The sequence below is a fragment of the Gastrolobium bilobum genome, unplaced genomic scaffold (assembly GCF_033153095.1).
Source record: "Gastrolobium bilobum isolate Gb01-03AN ecotype WA unplaced genomic scaffold, APGP_CSIRO_Gbil_v1 utg1816, whole genome shotgun sequence".
Lineage (NCBI taxonomy): Eukaryota > Viridiplantae > Streptophyta > Magnoliopsida > Fabales > Fabaceae > Gastrolobium > Gastrolobium bilobum.
The window spans coordinates 222,871-246,038 of record NW_026896632.1 but is presented as its reverse complement, the minus strand read 5'-3'; the positions used below and the strand labels follow the sequence as shown (position 1 = coordinate 246,038).

The window sequence follows — 23,168 nt, the reverse complement described above, 5'->3', positions numbered from 1 at the left end:
TAGTATTTATATGAATACTAATAAACTCTAACCCTACGCTCTTTTGGGCTCTAGGATTTTTGGGCTCTTTGGCTCGGCTTGTAAAGGCCTGAGCTCGTTTAATAAAAGCTCGTGTTGGAACCAGGCTTGGACTTGTATAAAAGCTCGTTTAATAAAAAGGCCTCAGCTCTAATTCAGAAGCTCGGTCTAAACTCATTCGTTCCACTGTGCACTGCTCGTTTGTGTCAATTTATTTTTTATTTTATTTATTTTATTTTTATTTTTGTTGGCACTTTTTTTATAATGGGCTAAGATAATATAACATGTTATCTACCTTCTCTCACTTTAATTTTTTTATTTATTGTAGACTTTGTAAAATATTGCTGCAAATTGGAAGCTAAGGTTTCTATCTGGAAATTGATTTTTTGTGGAATTATGTTCTCTTATTTTTATTCTTTAACATGCTAACAAGCTAAGACAGGCTTCACACAGGCTTTTATTTTTTGTAAATAAACCAGGCCACAGGCCAATATTATATTCGTAACAGCTAACATGCTAAGGCTAGTTGGACACGTTTAAATACGGGTTTGGCCCGTTAAGATCAAAGCTCGGCTTGGCTCAGCTCGTTAACACCCCTAATTGTGAATGATAACTATCTTGTAAATCAAATTCTACTAAAAGAGGTGACAGTTTGACAATCATATAAGATATGGAGAAGATATATTTACCACCAAAAAAGTTTACCACCTTTACAACCAACCTAATCACCGTTGATTTCCGTCAATCTAACGGTTATAATTTATTGAAAATTATTGGATCACATTTATTAATCAATTATTAATTCTCAATAAATCCAATAAATTATAACCGTTAGATTGACAGAAATCAACGGTGATTAGGTTGGATGTAAAGTGATAAACTTTTGTAGTGGTAAGTATATCCTGCCCATAAAATATAAAGAAAGTTGCCGTAATTTTCAAAATTTGGAGCCAATCATGTGTAATTAAGGAAAATTTAAGGGAAGAATAGCGTAATTTTTTCTAATTAATTACATAAATAAAAGAGGAGGGAATGATATAATTAAAGTCACACCATAAAAGTTTCTATCATATAAATTGTATTTATAAGATATTACATTAATACAAAATTATTTAATACTCCATTGATATATATCAAGATTAATATGATATATTCGGAAAAATATTTATTCTTTTAAAGGATAATCATTTTAGCTAAAACTAATAATTTTTATTTAAAAATTTAAACTAAAAAAAAAACTTCCAACTTTCTCTCGCTATATTTTTATTATGGATTTTTTTTATTTAAAATGACATAATTCTATCCGTGGCGGGGTCAGGCTCAAATTTGAGCCCGGGTCAAAATATTATACGCGTATTTATTTTTCTTAATTTTAGTTCGTTCATATAATAATATATTTAAATTAGGGAATGATCTGTTTACAAATTATTATTACAAATTTTTGCAAATTGTACTATATACTCCCGGAAGTACATATTGTAATCTAATGTTCTTCCGGGAATACATTGTGTAGTTTGTAAATAAAAAATTTGTCAATATAACCCTCCTCATTTAAATTATATTAAATACAGAGCACCTGAGCAGGCAGTACCAATAAGAAATATAATTTTATTAAATATTTTTTAATTTTATTAAAAAAAATTTATACAAGTGAAAATTAAACACATAACCTAATACAACTTACTTAAATCTCTTACCAAAAATATTTTAATTTTTAAATAGGTCCAAATTACAAATTGTAGCTCGAATCAAATTATAATTTTAACTCGGGCCAAATTGTAATTAACTATATAATTATATATAATAAATATAATTTATTAAAATTTAGCTCGAGTCGAGACCACACCTAGAATGTACGTGGCTTCGCCGCTGAATTCTATATCGTTTAAAAATACAGATACCAAACCCATGTACTTAAGGAATGTATGAAAATAAAGACTATTTGATTATATTCTCACTGTTTTCCAAATTTTATTAAGTTTTTTATACAACTAATGAGATGAAAAAAAAACTCCCTATATTGGATTCTTTGAATTAAATACAGACAACAAAAAACGAGATCATTATTACAAAAAATAAAACAAAATCATTGTTGCTATTTGTGAGCTTTCACAAAGCTTCAACTGTGGAATCCGGTTTCGAGCGGGTCGACACGTCGAAGATAGAAGAAAATATTACAATGGAGAAATCTCAAACAATTCTACGAGTTAGGGTGAGATATTGAGAGAGATATCCTACTTATAATTCTCACTAAAAAATCTCACAAAATTTACACCAATAGAGAATTCATTAAAATCGTTAAATTTTTGCATACTATGAGATTATTTTTAGTTTGTTTAAAATCCTTATTGAATACCAGTGGATTTGTACGGACTCTAAAACAATCTTTTAAAATTCTAATCGAATACCACGTGACTTTTTTTTCAATCTTTTAAAATCCTAATTGAATACAAATGTATTTTTTTGTCCAAAAGCAGTCCATTAAAATACTTTGAAATCCCAATCCAATACATCTCTATATAAATCCACATTGTCTTTCAAATCTTATAAATTCTTTTAAAATCCAATCTTACAAAATCTTGATTATAAAAAAAAAAATTTTAAAAAATCTTTAAAGTCTCTTCAATTTTAAATAATCTTTTAAAATCTATAAGATTTTTTATTTCAATTTTTTTTTTAAAATAATCTTTCAAAACGAGAATATTTCAAATGAGACTAAGAAAGGGCTGGATATAGGGTTTTCTGCGCAATTTAATCGACTAAATAAGATATTTAGTCGATTAAATTTCGGAGATTAAATCTCTCCGAAATTTAATCGATCAAGATGGTGTTGTAGTCGATTAAATTTCGGGATTCATATTTTCTGTATTTTGTCAATGTAGTCGACTACATATTCACCTTAATCGACTAAATGGGGACATGATAGTGTATAGTTCTGGATGAGGGAAAAATTATTTATTAATTAATTAATGAAGGGCAAAAGGATCAAAAAATCGTGAATAAATCAATTTATATTGAAAGGGGTGACAGTTTGACAATCATTTAAAATATAAAGAAAGTTGCTTTAATTTTCAAAATTTGGAGCCAATCATGTGTAATTAAGGAAAATTTAAGGGAAGAATAGCGTAATTTTCTCCAATTAATTACATTTTTTGTTTGTTAAACAATACTGTGCATTTTTATAATTTAAGATTTTTTTTAATGAAGATCTTGACGTTAGAATATCATTATAATTTTTAAAAATTTGAGTTGATTCAAAAAACATCTCATTATTTTTTATTTAAATCATAGCAATTTTAAAAGTGTAATTTTGTTTTTGGGAGAGGTTATACTTACAACCTATTTTTCTTTACAACTTCTTACAGCCAATATCTTAACCGTTGATTTTCGTCAATCAACGGTTAAGATTTATTGTGAAATAATAATTATTTAATAAATTTTATTTGTAAAAATCTTAACCGTTGATTGACGAAAATCAACGGTTAAGATATTGGTTTTAAGAGGTTATAAAGAAAAATAGGTTGTAAGTATAACCTTCCCCTTTGTTTTTAAATAAACCTCAAATGTCAGACAATCTCATACAACGAACGACCTTAAAGGTTTTTTTTTTGAAATAAAATCAACTCTATCATCATGTTAAAGTTCTATTAGTATTTTAACTATAGGAATCAAATTTATAAAATACCGAAATTATAGGCATTTATTTACAAAATTATAAAATGTATGAAAATAAAGACTATTTGATTATATTCTCACTGTTTTCCAAATTTTATACAAATAATGTGATGAAAAAATAAATCTCCCTATATTGATTCTTTGAATTAAATACAGACAACAAAAAAAGGAAATCATTATTAAAAAAAAAGGAAATCGTTATCCTGTTATCACTCTCAATTAGCAATGATTTATTTCTTAATTGTGAATAATTTTCCAAAATATATGGCGGTATTTAATGACGCGGTGTGTTCATATCGTCTGTGTAGTGTAGGCATTTCCAAAATCAATTGCCCGCGTAAACAAGATTGTTGCCTTAAACAAACGCAACGCTGTGAAAATTCAATCAATAAATAGCAGCAAAAAGAAGAGCGCTGGTTATTGTTGTGTCTTCCATCACAGAGTCATGGGTTCCTTCTCCTCTACACTGCTTTTTCTTTTCTTCTTCTTTTCTTCCTCACTTGCCAATCACCATGACTCCGTCCAACTCAAAGGTCAGAATAGAACCTCCTTTTTCTTTTTTTTACTTCCACTTCACCGTAGGGGCATTTCTAACTACTTATTAATTATGCTTGTTGAGATTTCTCCCTTCTTGAATTCTACTGAAAACCTCTGATTAGGGATTTTCTTTTAAGAAATAAAATTAATTATTTTTTATTTTAATTATTATTATTGTTAGTGGGGAAAAAAATATAGGTTGTTGGTACTATTGGTACGAGACTTGTGAATTGATCTGATTTTTTTTTTTTTTTTTTTTTTTTGTGATTTTAAAATTTGGGTTGTATAAGTCAAATTCGGGTTGTGATTTTACTATGTTGGGCGTTTTTGTTCGAAAATTGTTGTAGATGGTAGCTGTATAATTTTTTATTTTGTTTATTGGGGTTTGATATGGATGGGGGTTATCTTTGTGGTGGGTGTCCTTTTGTTTTGAATGAGCAGAACAAAACAGTGTGATATAGGAACTCAATTTCTTTATGCTCCTCTAGAATTGGATGTTAACATTATTTTTCCGGTTAGTTGGTAGTTAGTCTTCTTTTTTCTGTGCTTGTACTCCTTATATTCACAAGAAAAAAAATCACTTATCTTTGTGTATATGGGTAGCTAGTTGTATGTTATATCAAATTGTTCACTGAATTTTCCATATTTGTGTTCGGTAAATTAATTGCTTTGTTCTTGTACTCTTTTCCCTGTCCTTTTTGCATTTGAAAATAATCTCCGCACATTACAACTGCAGGTATTGATATTGAAAGGCCAGTTTTGGATATCTCCCCTTCCCCACTTTCTGGGGATTCAGCTACTCATGGTGTTCAAGATATTTTACGATGTGAGCGTGTTCAAGTGTCTGGTATCTCAAGATTGAAACTTGGGAGCTATGCTAGTTCATTCCACATTACTTTGGCTCCATCTGCTGCGATCCAAGAGAGTTTACATAACAAAATTCAGGTTTGTTTCCACGGGTAAGTACATAACTTGGACATACTGTACGTAGTATTCTTTATTTATTTGCTGTCACTACACCCCCTCCGCTCATGTGCATGCTTGGTATGCACTCTCTTCTAGTTTCAACTTCTTTCAAAGTCTATCAAGATTGCCATTTCTTATTTATAAAGTATGTGCAGGAATAATGCACTTGGATGGTGTCAGTGTGAAAAGGATGAATGGATGAGTATGGAGAAGGGGATCTGGAATGCTGTCATGTCACCTTATGAAACTAGATATGTTGATGTGAGGATGAATGCTGAAATGTTGGGTTCTGTTACAGTTGCCCTTGAAGAAGGTTTGTTTCTTCCATCTCATAAGAGTTGGGAAAATTATTCTATTGTCTCTTCCCTTTGTGGTTTCTTTTTTCAAAATTTTGGGGCTTATTTATATGTTACACAAAAACTTTGCAGATTTTCAGCAATGGCGCCTTGTATGTCTTGCATTGGGATTGATACTGCTGTTGTTGGCTCCAATTATTAGCAGTTGGGTTCCATTTTATTATACCAGTTCAATGGCTATAGGGATCTTTCTTGTTGTTATAATCCTTCTTTTTCAGGTATACAAATTACTTTCTTATTATATATGAATTTCATTTTGTTTCATTTCTTTTAATTCTTCTTTGGTTGTTTAACATGTTTTCTGACTAATTTCTTATAATTATGATATAGGGCATGAAATTATTGCCAACTGGAAGGAAAAATATCTTTTACCTTACCATATATGGTTCAGTGGTGAGTTTGATTTAATTTTGGTCATTGTTCCCTTGCAGCTCTTCATGTTTCATGCAGATATTATCACTGTTAATATTATTACTATGTGCTGTTTCAGTTTGGAGCTGGGTCATTCCTTTTGCACCAATTCTCCGTGTTCATAAATTCAATTCTTCAAAGTTTTGGGATGAGTGAAGAGATGCACATTCCAGTATGTATATCTCTCTTTCTTTTTTGGATAACTTGGTGCATATCTGTATTTTTATGTTCTGTCATACAATACTGGCTGAATGGCTAACATCTATAGACACTTCTGGATTCCTAATCCTTTTTGTTGGCTTTTTCTTTAGACTCATACATTTTTTTCTTATGTATGACGAGCTAACATTCTGGGACACATTTGTAAAATTTTGTTTTTGCAGTCAATAACTCACTCTTTTAAATCTCCCTTACCTTATAATGAGGTGGCTTTTTTTGTTTCCTTTTGAATAACTTTTGGCAAATGTTATTTCTTTCTTTGGGCTAGCAAAAAATATTTGCAGTCAACAGAAAATAGCTGGTAAAGGGGTGAAAATGACTTCCTCTTTTCAAATATAATTATTTAATTTTCTGGAACAAGCTCAACCTTTCTATATATGCTTGTCGCCCTGATGTTTGCCCTAACTGTCATTCGCGAATGACTAGTCCCTGGTTGGTGGTTACATTGTAGCTTTCACTTTCCACCCTCCCTGTTCCCCTTTCTGTGGTGCCTTCATTTCATGCTGCATAACTCTTGCTGATTGCTGGCCATCTTTGCCTGTCTGTCAGATATATGTTATCAACTGTTTTCCATCCTATGGGATTTGGCTTGTCTATCAGACGTATCTTAAATTCTCTTTAATAAAATAATTTTCTTCAATGGTTTTACAGGTTGCCATTTTTGTACTACTGGGTATCCTCTTGGCTGGAGCTGCTTTAGGCTACTGGGCTCTTAGGAGATTTGTTCTTTCGAAAGAAGATGGCAGTGTGGATGCTGGGGTCGCTCAGTTTGTGAAATGGGCAATGCGCACTATTGGAGCCACCTTGGTTTCGCAGGTTTGCATTTATATTAACAGGGAATGTGCAATAAACTATTGCTGTTATCTAACGTTCATCCTGTCATATATGACAGGTTATGCTAGGTCATCGTGGATTAACTTGTGTAAATTATTGTTGTTGTTGCATGCAGATTTGAAGATGAATAATTTTTCTGTATGGAGAAAATATTCTGATTTAAAAATGAATGAAATAAACTATAGTTATAATAATGAAATGATTATTTTGAAAAGCGAAAACGAAAATAATAAAAATAGTTAAATATAAAATATAAATAGTAAGAAAATAGTTTTAAAAAATGCAAAATAAAAATGGCATAGATTGATAAATTTTCTGAAAGTCGCACAGCTTGGTAATATTTTTTATAGAGTGGCTTTGATTGGTACAAATGCTGTTATTGTCTATTTACTTGATTTTCATGGTAAAATTGTCTGTTGAATCCATGAATAATTGAGTTGATGCTGATGAGATGTACCTATTTATGTGAATTGAGATTTAACTATTTTTGCTAATTAAAACCTGTCTGGTGTGTTGTCTGACCATTCTGGCCTCTTACATACTATTGTTTTTAGAGTTTTGTTCATTGCCCTATTTATACTGATTTCGTTTCTCTGTCAGAGCACTGTTGATCCTCCTCTAGCAATTGGAGCCTTGGTCTCTTCTGGAGCTGTTTGCTGTCTTATTTCTTCGAAAAACTGGTTTCATGGATGGTAAGTATGACTGTATGACTTTCTCTCTCTGCTTTATTTTATTTGTTCATGTAAAATCATTTCTACTGGAAATGTTTGCCATAGTTACCTAGTTTTCATCCAATTTGTTCTGCCAGCTAACCTGAATGTTTCTTCATGATGGTGGTTTTGTCCAAGGAACATTAGACGAGATGGTTGTCATGAAATCATGTTGCTCATTGCTGACAACTTGTTAATAAGGCATTTTGGATGTTTTCATGAATTGTTGTATATTGCTTTTATAGAATTTAAAGCCCATAATCTAATTGTAGGAAATGCTCACGGTTTATATAATTGAACATTGTAATCAATTTTTCCATTTTAGATAGTAAAGGAACCAAGAGGGAGTGAGATTCACTAACATATGCTGGTCTTTGACTGTTTAGATATCTGTATGACTGTCCTAAAATTGTTCCTCTGTTTTTTTTGGTCATTGTTTGTCATTCAAGGCTTCAAGTCTTCCACTTTTAAAAATGCCATTATGATTTCATGTAGGTATGGAACTTCAGGAAATGATGATCACTCGCTGCTGTGGGTGAGAGGAACACGTGGTCGTGCTGAATTCCTTAGCAAGTCAACTCCTAAAGGAAAAATGTGGAGTAGTCCTAAAAGATCTGCATGGTCCGACTCTCCGGTGAGAGGTATTGTTCCATGTTTGAATCTTTCTGATATATGATTCCTACATATTGTCCTAGCAAGATTTTTGTTTTCCTGGTGAGTCAAGCAAGTTCTTTACTAATAAATAGATCAAAGAAATTGAACTTTTGGCTGAGGTAGGCAGAATCTTATTCTTATACTGGCTTATAATGGTATCTTGATTTTGTGGAACTGATTAAGCAAAACTTTAGTAGTAAGTAGATCAAAATCAAAGCAATTGATGTTTTTGGCTGAAATATTCAGGATCTTATATTCTCTCTTTAGAAAGAGAGAGAGAGAGAGAGAGAACGGCTGTTATTCCATATCAGGCCTAATTTGCCTACTAAATGTGCCATAGGCTCAAATTGTTGAAAGAAACTTTCCTGGTTCACTAAAGTGGAAATTTTCTTTGCATTGAGCAAAGTACATTTTGTGTTGCCTAAACTTGTAGCTGAAGTCTGAACACAACTTATCACCTTCGCCCTTTTCTTCATTTTTTTAGAGCTTTTCATTTCTAGCGTAATTCAGACTACAATAACAAGGACACAGTCTGATCGTTCTTCCTGAAGATTATTACTTAAGGTTGAACTTAAATTTTTTCTTTTTTTGATATCTTCATCTGAAGTGATAATTCATGACTTTTTCTCAACTATCATCCTGGATTGTTCCGTAAAATATCTTTCTGTACTAATAATGCATATTGAGATCCATGGGTCAGCATGTAATTGCAAATCTTCCATTCTGATAGATGAACATCGGTAATGTCGAAGGTGAGGGAATGGAAGTTGATACATTTGTTAAACATTTTAAAGTTAATTTAGTTAATTGTAATGGTGCAGTGATTTTTTTCTTTGAATCTTCTGGATTTAGTTTTCCACTTCTGAGATTTTATGTGATTCCTTGGACTTGGTTGCTTTTGAATACATTATTTTGCTTGCAATAAAAATGCTATGAAAAAGTACCTGATTCATATGTCTGTTTCAGGTGTTGTATCACCATCTTCTGTTATCTCGCCACAATCTTGTTGGACACAAATAAGGGGGGATTATTATTCAACCTTCCACAAGACGCGGAACAGAAAGAAGTTCACAAAGAAAGAGTGGGATGAGTTCACAAATGAAACCACCAAGCAAGCTTTAGCAGAATGGGCAGCATCTCCAGAGTTTACTGACTGGCTCATGGAGAATGCAGACCGGATTAAACTCCTTCCAAGTGAGAGTTCAGACGAGACAATGGGAAGTGGATCGGATTCCTCAGATGCAGGAAGTGGAAATGGATTTAGGGGTTTTAAATGGTGGTGACTTGACATTGTTATTTAAACAGTCAGGGAGCAGTAAGTAAACAAGAGTCTAATGTAGTCAGGAATTTAGGATTGCTTCTTGTAACCACCGTGTAGAGATAATGTTATTAGTTTGCCTGATTATTTTCCACTGCAAGCCTGGGCAATCTTGTTAAATTTTTTGTTATCGCAATCTGTTTTTTTGCCTTTTTATTTTTTTTCTCTCTTCTGTTATATTATTTTTACAATTTATATTTTTTAGTATTGTGTAACTCTTGAAGCTCTTTTTGTAATCGAAAGGTCATCGATTCAAATATAACAAATAATCTCTTTGCATAAATGACTGGACAAATAAGTGAATCCATCCTTGAAAATTAGGGTTTCATATGGAGTATTTTTTTAGTTTGTGTAACTCTTGCGCTGTGATTTCAATTGCTTTTATGGTGTGTCTTTGGATAGAAATGATGACATGTAATATGCATAATGGTATGAGTAGCTAACTATACAACTAAGATATTTTTATTGACGTTGACATAGCAATTTTTTTTTTTTTTTTTTGGCATTGTATTATGTAATTTCTAGCAGTTTCTTGTCATTAAATTTTATTTCACACTAATGTAATTTATATATTGATAATACCCAGAAAAAAGTTAACATTGACTTAGAAAATGAATTTGGTTATATTAACTTAAAGTTACAGGAATTACATTGTAACAATTGAAATAATGGGAATCAAGATGAAATTTGAGTGAAGTTGAAAGGATTAGAAGTATGATTATATTTTTTTTAGAAGTATAAAGAGTGTGGTTTCCCGACAATTTTGTTTCCCCATTCATTTTTAAATTCAAACTCGAGACATTAAGAAAAGAAAAACTTAACAAATTGGTGAGTAATATAATGATCAAATTGATAACTACCAAATAGAAAAAGAATCAACTCAAAGTGGGTTGATCTAGCTGTTGTTAGCTAGGCTCCAGAATGTACTCGTGTCATTGAAGTGGAAGATGTTCGAATCTCGGAGGCATCCACCCACTTGGGGAGGACTTTATCGTAAACAACTTTTCGATGAGGAGTGATTGCACACTTTACCACTATTTTTGTAATTAAAAAAATAAAGAAAAAGAGCTAGAATAGTGGAGGAATATCAAATTGGTACTTAACAAAACTTTAAAAAGCTTAGGTTTCAGGCTTTTACGTACAAAGAAAGAAATCTTTTTTTTTTTATAAAATCTTTGCTGAATAAGTTTTTTTTATTGGTGAGTCATTTATAAGTATTATGCTGGTAAATCTTTACTGAAATTCATGACATGTCTACTATTAAAATGATACAATTATTTTAGGGATTTATTATTCTTATGTTACATAAAAAAGAATTTATCTTCTACACACACAAATTCAAGATAGGTCCCACTTTTTTTTTTTTTTTTTTTTTCTCTTTCTCCTTGAAGGTGGACCTCACCTGCAGAAATGAGTTTGTAGAAAATAATAGTTATCTCTTATTTTACAAGAAAACTATTACCCATTGTTTTATAGGCTATATTATTCTCCTATAAGAGCAAAGTAATTCTCTCTTGTTGCAGAGATAGCCATGTGGTGTGAGACCTATCATTTTTTTTACTTTTTTAAAAAAAAAAAGAAGGACACAAGAATCCATGAGTATATAGGAAAAAAAATTACTTTATATTACAGGAGAGTAATATAGCCCTTATTTTATCCCTTCAACTTTCATGCATTTATATAATTTAATTTTAATCAATTGAAATATTTATTGAAAGTGAAGTATTATAATTATTTCAACAATACAACTTGTTAAGTTGAAAGGGTGAAATTTTTCTTTGCAGCTATTGGTTTTTTAACAAGCTTCTACTAAAAGTAAAGTGTGTTTAAATTCTACCATTAAGTGCGGGTGAGGGAAAAAGAGAAGGAAAGAAAAAGAAAAAAGAAAAAAAGAATATTTCATTGAGGAATTATACTTCTTATGAATAATTTATAAAAGCAAATATCTCATTCAAATAAATTAGGTGCGGGTTAACTTATTAATATGGGACATGATTATTTGATATTAATGTAAAATTAAAAAATTTCGCATCAAATCTTAACTAATAATTTCTCTTAATCTAACATTTATAATTTATAAAAAATTAATAAATATGACCCAATAAATTATAACCGTTTGATATAGAAACATTTTATTATCATGCTACTATTAACATTAGTATTAGTATTAGTATTTGTACTGAAAATCACGTGCACGTCACGTGAAAAATTCCCTATGTAACTAGTTGCGTGTGAGAGTAGTGAGTTAAGTTAACCCTCTCTTCCTATTTACCCAATTCGTTATTCATTTGCTCCCAACCCAAAACCCCTCTTAACTCTTCACTCCCAAAACCCAAACCATGTTCCTTCTTCACCGCCGTATATTCACCAAAGCCTCCTCCGTGCACCGCCGCCACTTCTCACATTCCTCAGCGGCTGCCGTCCTCCACTCCCCGGAGCCGGAGCCGGAGCCGGCGCCCTTGAAGTACCTGGAAGGGTTTCCGATTCCCGACCCGAAGTACGACGAGACAATCCTTGCGATCCCCCGCAGCATTTCGGGGAAGAACATCTCGGCGAAGGAGCGAAAGGCCGGTCGCGTTCCGAGCATCGTGTTCGAGCAGGAGGACGGCCAGCACGGCGGCAACAAACGCCTCATCTCCGTTCAAACCAACCAGATCAGGAAGCTCGTCAACCACCTCGGTCGATCCTTCTTCCTCGCTCGTCTCTTCCACCTCGAGGTTCGCTCCCAATTTGACTCCGACGACGTCGTTGAGAGCGTTCGGGTCTTGCCTCGCAGGGTACTCGCTTTACCTCTCTGAAATTTTAATTCTCTGTTTTTTCAGGGAGTTAGTGAAGGAATTGAATATGTGTTTATGAATTGTTTTAATTTATCTGTTATTTAAAGATGTAGTTAATGTCATTTTTTCTTCTTCTTAATATTAAGCGGCATAGATTTGTTGGTTATTATTATAGGAGTCTTATGGCTGTTCAATTGTATCTGTGTGTGATTATAGAAGATTCTTTTACATGGTTATGGTTTTTAAAAGAAAAACTTAGTTTATTGCTTTTGATTTGATAACTAAGAAGCCTGTGTGTGTGAATTTAATAACTGTGAGTTCCCTTTGTGCTGTCTTGTAAATACAAGCATGCACACATAAGAATTGATGGTGTGTGTTGAACTTTTGTCTTTTGAAAATTCCCCAGATTCATTTGAAAGCTGGTACAGATGCACCGTTAAATGTAACCTTTATGAGGGCTCCATCACATGCTTTGTTGAAAGTTGATGTTCCTCTTGTATTCAGAGGAGAAGATATATCCCCTGGACTGAAGAAAGGTTAGCACACATGGAATGCCTATTGCAGTCATGCTTGAATCGTGTCATCAATGCACTAAACTTTCTGCATGACAACACCATCTCATTTTATGAAATTTTTTGTGTAAGAATGTTCTTGTAAACACTCTGTTTGATTCATATCTCATCTGCCTAACTTTAGGAGGCAAGGGAGAAGCTTGAGCTTGATTTGTTATAAGATATTTATAACCCCAATGGTCATTACCAAATTCTATCAACTTTGCCTCAAACTTAACAGGGCAAGTCGACAGGTCTTTTTAGGTTGAATTTAATATTCACTGGGTTCATGCTAGGTGGTAAATGCAATGGATTTTATTATTATGTGAAAATTTCAATTCAGATTTCTGCTCCATATGGCTGTAGCATTGATTTGTCTATAGAATTTCTCACCAAGTCACCATCATATCAAGCAGTAACATGAGAACTCTGGTTACACTATGTTGTTTAGGAAATGGTTCAATTAGTATCTGCTTCAATAAGCCAGCTACTATGCATGGCAAAGTGCCAGTTTTGATGATGATAGTTGTTATTTGGTAGATGAATAGGTCTAAGACTGAGTTTTATTAACCAAATAAAAAGCTCAACTGTACTCGAGGGAGGGATGGTCCAGTGCATGAGGCTCCCACCATTGTGGGGTCTGGGGAGAGATAGATATGCACAACCTTCTTACTGTGAGTGGATAGGCTGTTTGTGTGACTGAAACCCATGACCACCAGGACACTGTGCATCAAGCAACCCTACCATTGTGCCAATGGATGCTATTTAACTTGAGATGATTTCCACTTTTAATGACTCCGTTATTTAAAGTTTCCTGTAAAATGTCAAATATAAAATGGATGCTCTTTTTTTTTTTTTAGTAGACTAAAATGGATGCTCTTTATGTCATTAGGTCTGCATAATAAGTACCATAGAAAATTGACTGCAAGTTGCTTACAACGAGCTTGGTGTTTGGTATTTTAAAATATATAAATTTTTATAATAATCTAGGTGACTTCAAGCACTAGTATACATGTCTTTCTATTTCAATTTTGATTATGATCAAGTTTGTTTCTAGTTACACCATTATACATCTCCAATATTTTTTTTTGGGTTTGATGTTCCGATTCTCCTTTATTTTCTTTGTGATAATTTAATTGACTTGTTTTCTTACTGTAGACCTATATCTACTGTTTCTAAAAAAAGTTGATCTTCTATAATTTCCTTTAGTCAACTGATGAATACTTGCATACATGTTAGAACAATTTCGATCCTCTGGGCAATTCTAGCCATTTGCTTGGGAATGTTGTGTAAATTTTAGAAGGCCTTTCGGCATTGGAATGACTATGGTTGACAATATTATCAGATTTATGCACCTCACAAGATGCTTGTGTAACTTGAAGATTTAAAAACAAATTAGTGTGTTGTTTCATTGATGTGCTTGATGAACTAGGATTATTACAAGGATAGAAGATTAGTTCTGTCAAATAATTGTAGTTTATGATATATTATATATAGTGTGCAATTTCATCTTATTATAGAGTTATTCTGTTGTAGGATATATTCGTAGGTTTTGTGGTCCAAAGTGAATGGTCATTATTGAACATTTCTGTCTTTGTATGACACTGACTTCTCTAACTGATAACATTTGTGCTGACTGGATGTATGGATATTAATATCTTAAAATTATGAAAATAACTTTATGACAAAAGCATTTTGTTTTGCACTTTTACCCATTGTTTTATGTTTATAATGTTATATTTCGTTAAGTATTATTCATCATTTCACAAATTTGGCAGGTGCTTTTTTGAATACCATCAAAAGGACTGTCAAGTATCTATGCCCTGCAGACATTATTCCCCCATATATTGACGTGGATTTAAGTGAGTTGGATGTGGGCCAGAAGTTGGTTATGGGAGATCTCAATGTTCACCCTGCATTAAAACTTCTTCACGAAAAAGATGAAGCTGTTTGTAAAATTATGGGCCAAAGGGTTTCTGAACAACAAAAGAAATCTAAGTAACTGCTTTTTGTATCTTTGGTGGTTATTACTGCTGCACTGAAGCATTTTATAGCTAACATATATCATTTTGGCCATCCTATTAGTTGATTCTTTGCAGCAGTGAAGGACCCGTTTATAGAGTTCCAATGTTTGGTTTTTGTCAACCTCCTTTTCTGTGCCGATTCAGTTCCTTCCCATCTTTCAATTCTCTGTTTCTTCCATTTTTTTTGGCAAAAATTAATATATGGGGGATGAGAATTGGAAGTTGATGCGTTGAGTTTATGTATGCAATTAGATGTCCCTGTTTTGGGCTATTGGATACAAGCAGAGGGTTATCACTGATATCCTCATGTCCTTAATAAATAGTTCAGTGCGCCTGTCTAAGACTCCAGTTTGAATTTAAGATATCTGACAGGTAATTTACAAATTTTTTTACATTTAGTCAATGTTTGCCTCATATCAGTTTTATCTTTCGTCCATGTTCTAAAGACGTGCTTGCAGATAAATAGTTCGTAATGATGTGAGATTCAATCACCGCAATTTTCTTGCAGTTTACAACATCACTCATTTTGCATTCAAAGCTTGACATTCATGTGGAAGTAATTTACTGCGGTAAGCACGAGTTAGCCAAAACTCTATTAGAAGTAAAGTAAAAATTCTCTATCAGCCTTCTATGTTTTCTAGATTAAGTTCTTTTCTTAGTACTGCATAGCAAAGAAATCGAGCAGAAGCAAATGTGTCCTAAGGACATCAAACATTCAATTTTTATCTGGGTTTTTACTTGACATGGACCGTATGCGTTGTTGTATACATTTTTGACCTTTTATTAGATTAGATTAGGCAACTCAAACATTGGCACAAGATGTTTCGAAAAAATAACGTTGCTGCGAGTCAAGCTCTCTTGGATTAGAGACCCATGGTCGTGTACGAGGCGTTGTAAGGAGGGAAATAGAAAAATACTGTCACAACCAGTTGTTACTTGTAGGGTTTACATGTTATGGTGATTTGTCCATGCATTTCATGACAACATTAATGTTAATACGGTTAATGGTAATGGGGTTTGGTAAAGTGTTAATAGCTGCTATCCTTGTAAACAAAATAAAAATATTGAAGAGTTAATTAGATTCATTAAGAATGAGAGTGATATATCTATGGAGTTTGGTGTAGTTGGTAAAGTAAGTTGAATATTGGTATATTATGCTTCCAGTGAAGGTATTTGAAACATGGTGAATACACTTTATGATTAAGTAAGTTTATTTTAATAGGAATTAATTTTACACTTAATAAATGTAGAAATATCTTGTGGTCTAATTAAAAAGAATATTACGAGAGATATAAAGCTAAATTTTTTAATTTGCACTTTTATTTTTAAGAGACAACTAACTGATTTTGATAAATAAAGTATTATGTGGGAGAGGAACATAAGAAACAACATGAAAATACAGACAGATAGAACCGTCTACATTCTGTAAATATGGTACATGTTGGAAGGTGAAATACTTTGTAAATAAAACTGATCATTAATTTTTTTTATTTGATAAATGTTTGAGATGAGAATCCTTCTAAGCAAGATATAGAAAGTTCTTTTTTCAAAAATTTATCAAAATGGGCCCTAAATATAAAATACAATGCAAGAACATAAGTAATTTGAGCTATACTAACCTCCGAGGATTTGAGTGATAAAGTTTAAAGAAAAGATGTTAAAAGAGAGTTTTTTCCTCATAGTGGGTCTATTTAGCTGCTGTTTTTTTTTTTTTTCGAGATTTCTGTTAGTTTGGTCGAGTTGAATAAGATTATAATGATGGCAAAACTATTCTTACTAAAATTTTGACACAACTGTATATTTATGATTGGAACCCGATACCATGATTAAACTAGAACAATATATAACCTTTAATTAAAAAACTATTAAAAAATAAATAAAATTCAATTTTTGTTGAATAGTTTATTAAAAAAAGAGAGAATGAGAGTTCAAAATGTTAAAAATATTATTGTTCTAAAATAAGAATAAGTCCTACATTTTCTTAGAGAATATACATAAAAATAATTCTTAAATGAATAAAAATAATTATTATCTTACCAAAATTTAAAAAACAGTATACATAAAAACAAATTTCATAACTATAAAAACGAATTTTAACATTTGGTGTGTTATATTGTTATGTGTATGTAGCGCTACCGTTCTAGGTTTTATCTTTGACCGTTTCACGTGGAAGACGAGAAAAACTAAAATGCACTGGGAGCATTAAATTGATTTTTTTTTTATTAAAAAAGAATTTTTTAGAACTTAAGTGAACATAAAAACAGCATTTTATAAAATAGGAAAAAAAAATGTTTTTTTCTAAATAAAAGAGAGTACCTGCGCAAATTTATCTCGTGGAAGACATGTCAGTTCGGTGAGAATATTCGGGAAGAAAACCCAGTAGAGTCGTGCGCACAGAAACCCTCAAAATCAGCCCAATGTAAAAAAATAAAATAAAATCACCATTCTTGTCATTTAAAGAACGAAAATAAAAAAGAAAAAGAAAAAAGAAAAAAGAAAATAAAAAGATAGCAAAGAAGAGAAAAAGAAAGGGCAGCAGAGGATAAGATTCGAAGAACATATATCTACAGCGATTAATTTTCCTTCACTTTCCGGGAAAGTCTTATTTTCCAGGAAAACCTAATATATGCTGGGAACAAGGAGGCTATAGAGATAGATAGATAGATCGATCGAATTGAGATGTACAACTCGACGGCGAGCAGGAGCGTTCTGGCGTCGCGGACGAGCTCGCGGTCGGTGACGGAGACGGTGAACGGGTCGCACAAGTTCGTTATAAAGGGTTACTCTTTGGCGAAGGGGATCGGAGTTGGGAAGCACATAGCGAGCGAGACTTTCTCGGTGGGAGGGTACCAGTGGGCGATATACTTCTACCCTGACGGCAAGAACCCTGAGGATAACTCTGCTTACGTCTCCGTCTTCATCGCTCTCGCTTCCGAAGGCACCGATGTTCGTGCTCTCTTCGAACTCACCTTGCTCGACCAAAGCGGAAATGGCAAGCACAAGGTTCATAGCCACTTCGATCGCTCCCTCGAGAGCGGACCCTACACTCTCAAGTACAGAGGCAGCATGTGGTTAGTCTCTCTCTCTCTCTCTCTCTTGATTCTTGCATTTTTATTTTTTATTTTTGTTGATAATTTCTGTTTTTGAATTTTATGTGGTTTATTTCTTAGGTTAGGTGTAATTATTTTTGAATAATATAACACAGTGAAATAGCAATATATTTGTCTAGATTTATCAGAAAACGTAAAAAACAGAAAAAAAAAAAAAAAAAAAAATAGAGATGGAGGACGGAGTTTGGAATTGTCTAACTCTTCTCTAACTCTTCTAGTTGGTCATTTGTGTGCTGGCTCTGTGAATTGTCTTCACTTTGTGGTTTTTTGTGGGGAGAAGATGGTGATAAAACATTTACAAGTAAAACACATCCTTCTACCTCTTTGTGATGTGAGATAGAGCACATAGGTGGAATGAGTGACGTATGCATTATGGTCTGAGTGATAAGGAGCTCTGTTTCCCTTAAATAAGGTCTCAGGTTAGACTCTTGTGAATGGAAAAACTAGGCGGGAGAAGAGGTTTGCTACCACTTGGATTAGCTGGGGTTCATAGTGGTTTCTCAGTAGCGTTACTGTTAAGGTAGTGTTTGGTACCAGGATTTTTTTGCAATTCCTGGGAAAGCCTGGTTGGATAAATTAATTTCCCATGTTTGGTAGCCAAAAAGTAAAAACTTTCTTGGGTATATTTTTTTCCTAGGTTTTTCTATTGTGTGTAAATATGTGTACGGACATGAACGCTGAAATACCATGGATTAGTTGGAATTTTTTCTTTCCCGGGCAAGTGAAAAGTAAACCATGATTTGGGGGACCAAATTAACCTTGAGATTCGGGATCCATTTTCTGCCGGAAAGAGGAAGAAGGTTGGGGAGAGAAAAGGTGAAAAAATTGGGGAAAGGAAGAAGAAAGTAGAGAATAAGAGGGAAAGTGTGTTGATGTTTCTGTGTTCTTGTGCTAATCTGACTTGGTCGCCGGGATTGAAGAACACAATAACTTTGGCCTAAAAAAAGAACTTTGGATTGTTAAATTTGTCTGTTGTTCCTGCTTACTAATTTGTGAATGAGGATTGTTATGCACTCGCTCCGTCCCTCGTTCATTTTTCACTTTTGGAATGTAGTAGACGATGTGAGAAAGGGAAAACTGAGGTAAAATGAACAAGGGTAATTTTGTCATTTCGGTTCATATTCCCATCAATATTTTACAATCAACCAAACATAGCATCACTAAAATGAACTCAACTTTTTATGGAAAAATTTTGACCTACCAAAAACCTTTCTGTAACTTACCTGGAAATTTTTTTTTCCCATTACTGGAAATCTTTTTTTCTCGGTAAAAAAAAAATATCTCCTCTACCAAACGCTCCCTTAGATCAATAAAGGTTTACGTTTCAGCTTACCAAAAACAAAAAAAAAGGTTTACGTTTCAAGTTGATTCATTTTTAACCTTAATATTTTAACCAAACAATATGATTCGTTTTGGGTATCTCTGAATAAGAAGCTAGACATATTTCTTGATGGCTTCTTCTTTGATGGTTTACTTATTCTAACACTCCAATGAAAGCCTTGTGATTTTGTAATATACTTTACTTATCATCTAGAGTCGTTAGCTATTCTGTCCATTTTGTGGTATTCATTACAAAGTGACCAATGATGCACTGATCTGTATGTTAGGGGGTATAAACGTTTTTTCAAACGAGCTCAACTCGAGGCATCAACTTTCCTTAAGGATGACTGCTTGAAGATAAACTGCACTGTTGGCGTTGTGGTGTCATCCATTGATTGTTCTAAACTAAACAAAATACAGGTTCCCGATTCTGATATTGGAGCACATTTTGGCATGCTATTAGAGAATGAGGAAGGATCTGATGTTACTTTCTTTGTCGATGGAGAAAGGTTTCATGCGCATAAGCTTGTTTTAGCTGCACGGTCAACCGCATTTGAAACTGAGTTTTTCAATGGGCTGGAAGAAGATGAACATGACATAATTGTTACTGACATGGAACCTAAGGTTTTCAAGGTAGCACTTTCCTGAAAAATTTCTTTTTTTTTCCGTCTATCCTTTTGCAGTTATTTTTTATTCCAAGCAACATGCATGCTAATCAATCCAGTGTAGCATATCATTTGTATCTAATGTTTCTTGAGTCCTATTGTTGAGCAGGCTTTGCTTCATTTTATTTATAGAGACTCTCTTATAGAAGATGAAGAGCTCTTTATGTCACGTTCATCATTCTTGCCTTCAGTATCTGAAACATTTGCAGCAAAATTGTTAGCTGCTGCAGAAAAGTATGGTTTGCCAAGACTTAAACTGATGTGCGAGTCTGTACTTTGCAAAGACATATCTATAGATTCTGTTGCCTATATTCTGGCTCTTGCTGATCGTTATCATGCTACAGAACTGAAGTCCATCTGTCTACAATTTTCTGCTGAAAACCTTGTCGGTGAGTTTTCCTGCTTAAACTTCCCACCCAAGTCTACATCTGAATTCTTAATCAGCTACTTTTGACCTTATAATGTTTTGGCATCATTTTGGTGTCTGCAGTTTTGAGTTTCTCAAGTGATGTTTTATCTGTTATTTGGCCAACCAGTAGACCATGCATGCATTATTACCTTTGTCTTTTGCTTTACTGCTATACTTGTTCATTTATTACCTTAAACTTGTTAGAAGGACTTCACTTATAACGAGGCTGGTTTTATGCATAAATGACTTCAGCTTTTTACATGTTCTCTTTACCATGTGGCAATTTAGATATCAAACAGGAACAGAATAGAAACTGTCCAAGATGTATTATAGATCACACTTAACATGATATACATAAACAAACTCGTTCTGTTTTCATTCTCATGCTAATGAAAAATGCCTGGAACTGTAATATGTTTTTCACCACTGGCAGATGTGGTTGTATGGAAACAAACTTCTAATTCTGAATATTATTAACATGTGAAGCAGCTCCATTTATGGAACATTATCTTGATTAAATCACTTTTGTATGACTGTATTGTATGCATTGTCTACAAGAAAGTAAAGACTATCTATCCTCCAAAATGTAAATGTTTATACTTCATAGTGTAGAAAAAAGAAGGGAGTAAAAAGAGACACTTCCTCATCTGTTCCACATATCCTAACTCTTATGTTGTTCATGTGAATGGAAAATATCTGGTCTAATTGCTGGTATTGATAATGATAATTATGATTAAAGACTTTTTTTTTTGTGCCTATTTTTATAATAATTGAGGAAGAAAAATCCTTTTCTAGAGGAGAAGTTTTTAAATTTTGGGTGATTGTACTATTCCCATCTTTCTCAGAGCTGAATGATTAGACATATTTGGATTCATTTGGTAGTGTGAAAAGATTGCAGAGGATCCAATATCCTGTTCCTACTGTCTATATCTTTCATTTCCTAATTCTGCACCACCTTTAGAGGTTTCTGTTGAAAAAACTATCTGTAGCTTTCTTCTTGGCACTTCATCTCATGCTTTTCATTCCGTATTTAATTGAGGATTCATAAGAGGGCTACTAATTGTTTATATAATCATGCCACCTCAGCAGTCTTCTAATAAAATATATTGTTCATAAAATGGGTCCAAAAACGAAAGAAAGAAGGAAAGAAGGTCGACTCAACAACTCAGTTTCTGTTATGTTTGCACAGTAGTTATTATTACTGCTTACCAGACTTATCAAGTTTGCGTACACTTCAATTTGTGCTTCCTACATTTTTCAATTGAATAGTGGGACCTCATCCTGTATGCATATCTCTCTGTCTTCTAGGGTTTTCATTTTCAGTAATTGCCAAAAAATCAGGAATTGATCAAACAGTGTCCCTTAGATGTATAAGCAGTTGATTCTCATATCATTTCTTTCTTAATTCTATCTGCTGCAGCTGTGATGCAATCTGATGGCTTTGAGTATCTTAAGGAAAACTGTCCTTTGCTGCAATCAGAACTGCTAAAGACAGTGGCAGGATGCGAAGAGGAATTTAGTGGAGAAGGAAAATGTCGAAGTGTGTGGGCCCAATTTTCTGATGGTGGTGACACGAATGATAGGAGTGTAAGACAACAAACCTGGGAAAATGGAGTAGAAAGAAGTCAAAGCTTATGGGTTCAACTTTCTGATGGGGTTAACAACAATGATCGGAGTCCAGGGCAAGAAGCTTGATGAGGTAAGTTACCATCATCTGTCCGTTAGGCTTCAATTGTAACTTAAACACTATTGCAGGAACAAGAATAACCCCATGTGTGGACAGACAAGGGGGGAGGAATGCATAACAATGTAAAGAAAGGAGGCTGAGACACTGCCACCATTGTAACATGTTCTATCAATGATATGTTTTTCTTTTACTGATAATATGATTACGAGGATCAAGTGGTAGCAATAAGTAATAACATTGATCATTGTATGGAAGATTGTTGGGAACATTGTCATGAAGAACTGGTCTTGCTTTACTTGATGGTTGCCTTTCATGAAGAGAATATATTTTCAGCTATAAAAATTTAATAAAGTAGTCAATGAGCTGTGCTTTATGATACTTGTCTTGTTTCTTCAAAGTCCGAGTTCAGTTCAGAAATGATGAGAACCATAAACCATTGCGTGCAGGGATTCCGATGGGACACGTTAATAGGTTATTGCTACAAGACCAGCCAGCAGTTCTTCCCTTCGCATTTTCTTATTGTTTCGTTGAGCGTTGTTTATTTTCTAAATTTCTTCTTTTTTTTCTTTTTTTAAAAAAAAAAATCTTTTGGGAGAAAGAGAAGGGGGTGGATGGGGCTATATTGAGCAACCAACAAGCTGTGTGGAAGAAGCACTTGCCGCTAGCAGGTTCATTTTGTAACGTTAGTCATGTATCTTTTAATATCAATGATTGCTAGCACTAGTTAATGAGATGAAGTGACAAAACAATTCTAGTTTATCTTTCATTGTATCCAGATCCTTTTTCTTTTGTTTTTTCCTGTTCCTTCATTTCTTGTTTAGATTGGGGGGAGGGGGTTCTGCCCTAGTTGGTGAACACAGGACATTTCATGCTTGATCGCTTTAGCTCCAGACCTTGGGAATCGTCATCGTTTTGAGTTGTGAAATA

The 23,168-nt window shown here is 33.3% G+C and overlaps 3 protein-coding genes across 3 annotated transcripts; all 3 read left to right on the top strand.

The window, feature by feature from the left end:
- The first annotated feature begins 4,016 nt into the window (after positions 1–4,016).
- On the top strand, positions 4,017–9,916 carry LOC133301160 (uncharacterized). The gene is made up of 10 exons (XM_061500777.1): positions 4,017–4,226; positions 4,967–5,189; positions 5,352–5,509; positions 5,625–5,770; positions 5,883–5,945; positions 6,043–6,135; positions 6,834–6,998; positions 7,617–7,708; positions 8,222–8,367; positions 9,347–9,916. The coding sequence occupies exons 1-10, from the start codon at positions 4,139–4,141 to the stop codon at positions 9,661–9,663; spliced, it is 1,491 nt and encodes a 496-aa protein (XP_061356761.1). The 5' UTR covers positions 4,017–4,138; the 3' UTR covers positions 9,664–9,916.
- A 2,084-nt stretch (positions 9,917–12,000) lies between these two features.
- Positions 12,001–15,745, top strand: LOC133301162 (uncharacterized). The gene is made up of 4 exons (XM_061500780.1): positions 12,001–12,475; positions 12,882–13,011; positions 14,805–15,422; positions 15,559–15,745. The coding sequence occupies exons 1-3, from the start codon at positions 12,038–12,040 to the stop codon at positions 15,026–15,028; spliced, it is 792 nt and encodes a 263-aa protein (XP_061356764.1). The 5' UTR covers positions 12,001–12,037; the 3' UTR covers positions 15,029–15,422; positions 15,559–15,745.
- Positions 15,746–17,434: 1,689 nt separating this feature from the next.
- Positions 17,435–22,664, top strand: LOC133301156 (BTB/POZ and MATH domain-containing protein 4-like). Its single transcript, XM_061500768.1, has 4 exons — positions 17,435–18,121; positions 19,768–20,113; positions 20,255–20,534; positions 21,975–22,664. The coding sequence occupies exons 1-4, from the start codon at positions 17,730–17,732 to the stop codon at positions 22,247–22,249; spliced, it is 1,293 nt and encodes a 430-aa protein (XP_061356752.1). The 5' UTR covers positions 17,435–17,729; the 3' UTR covers positions 22,250–22,664.
- Positions 22,665–23,168: the final 504 nt, after the last annotated feature.

Excerpts from the sequence above, each read along its gene's own strand:
- LOC133301160 (XM_061500777.1), top strand. The coding sequence starts at position 4,139 with ATGGGTTCCTTCTCCTCTACACTGCTTTTTCTTTTCTTCTTCTTTTCT. Across the intron at positions 5,510-5,624 it reads TACAGTTGCCCTTGAAGAAG|ATTTTCAGCAATGGCGCCTT; the intron begins GTTTGTTTCTTC and ends AAAACTTTGCAG. Across the intron at positions 5,771-5,882 it reads TTATAATCCTTCTTTTTCAG|GGCATGAAATTATTGCCAAC; the intron begins GTATACAAATTA and ends ATTATGATATAG.
- LOC133301162 (XM_061500780.1), top strand. The coding sequence starts at position 12,038 with ATGTTCCTTCTTCACCGCCGTATATTCACCAAAGCCTCCTCCGTGCAC. Across the intron at positions 12,476-12,881 it reads TTCGGGTCTTGCCTCGCAGG|ATTCATTTGAAAGCTGGTAC; the intron begins GTACTCGCTTTA and ends AAAATTCCCCAG. Across the intron at positions 13,012-14,804 it reads ATCCCCTGGACTGAAGAAAG|GTGCTTTTTTGAATACCATC; the intron begins GTTAGCACACAT and ends CAAATTTGGCAG.
- LOC133301156 (XM_061500768.1), top strand. The coding sequence starts at position 17,730 with ATGTACAACTCGACGGCGAGCAGGAGCGTTCTGGCGTCGCGGACGAGC. Across the intron at positions 18,122-19,767 it reads AAGTACAGAGGCAGCATGTG|GGGGTATAAACGTTTTTTCA; the intron begins GTTAGTCTCTCT and ends TCTGTATGTTAG. Across the intron at positions 20,114-20,254 it reads TGGAACCTAAGGTTTTCAAG|GCTTTGCTTCATTTTATTTA; the intron begins GTAGCACTTTCC and ends ATTGTTGAGCAG.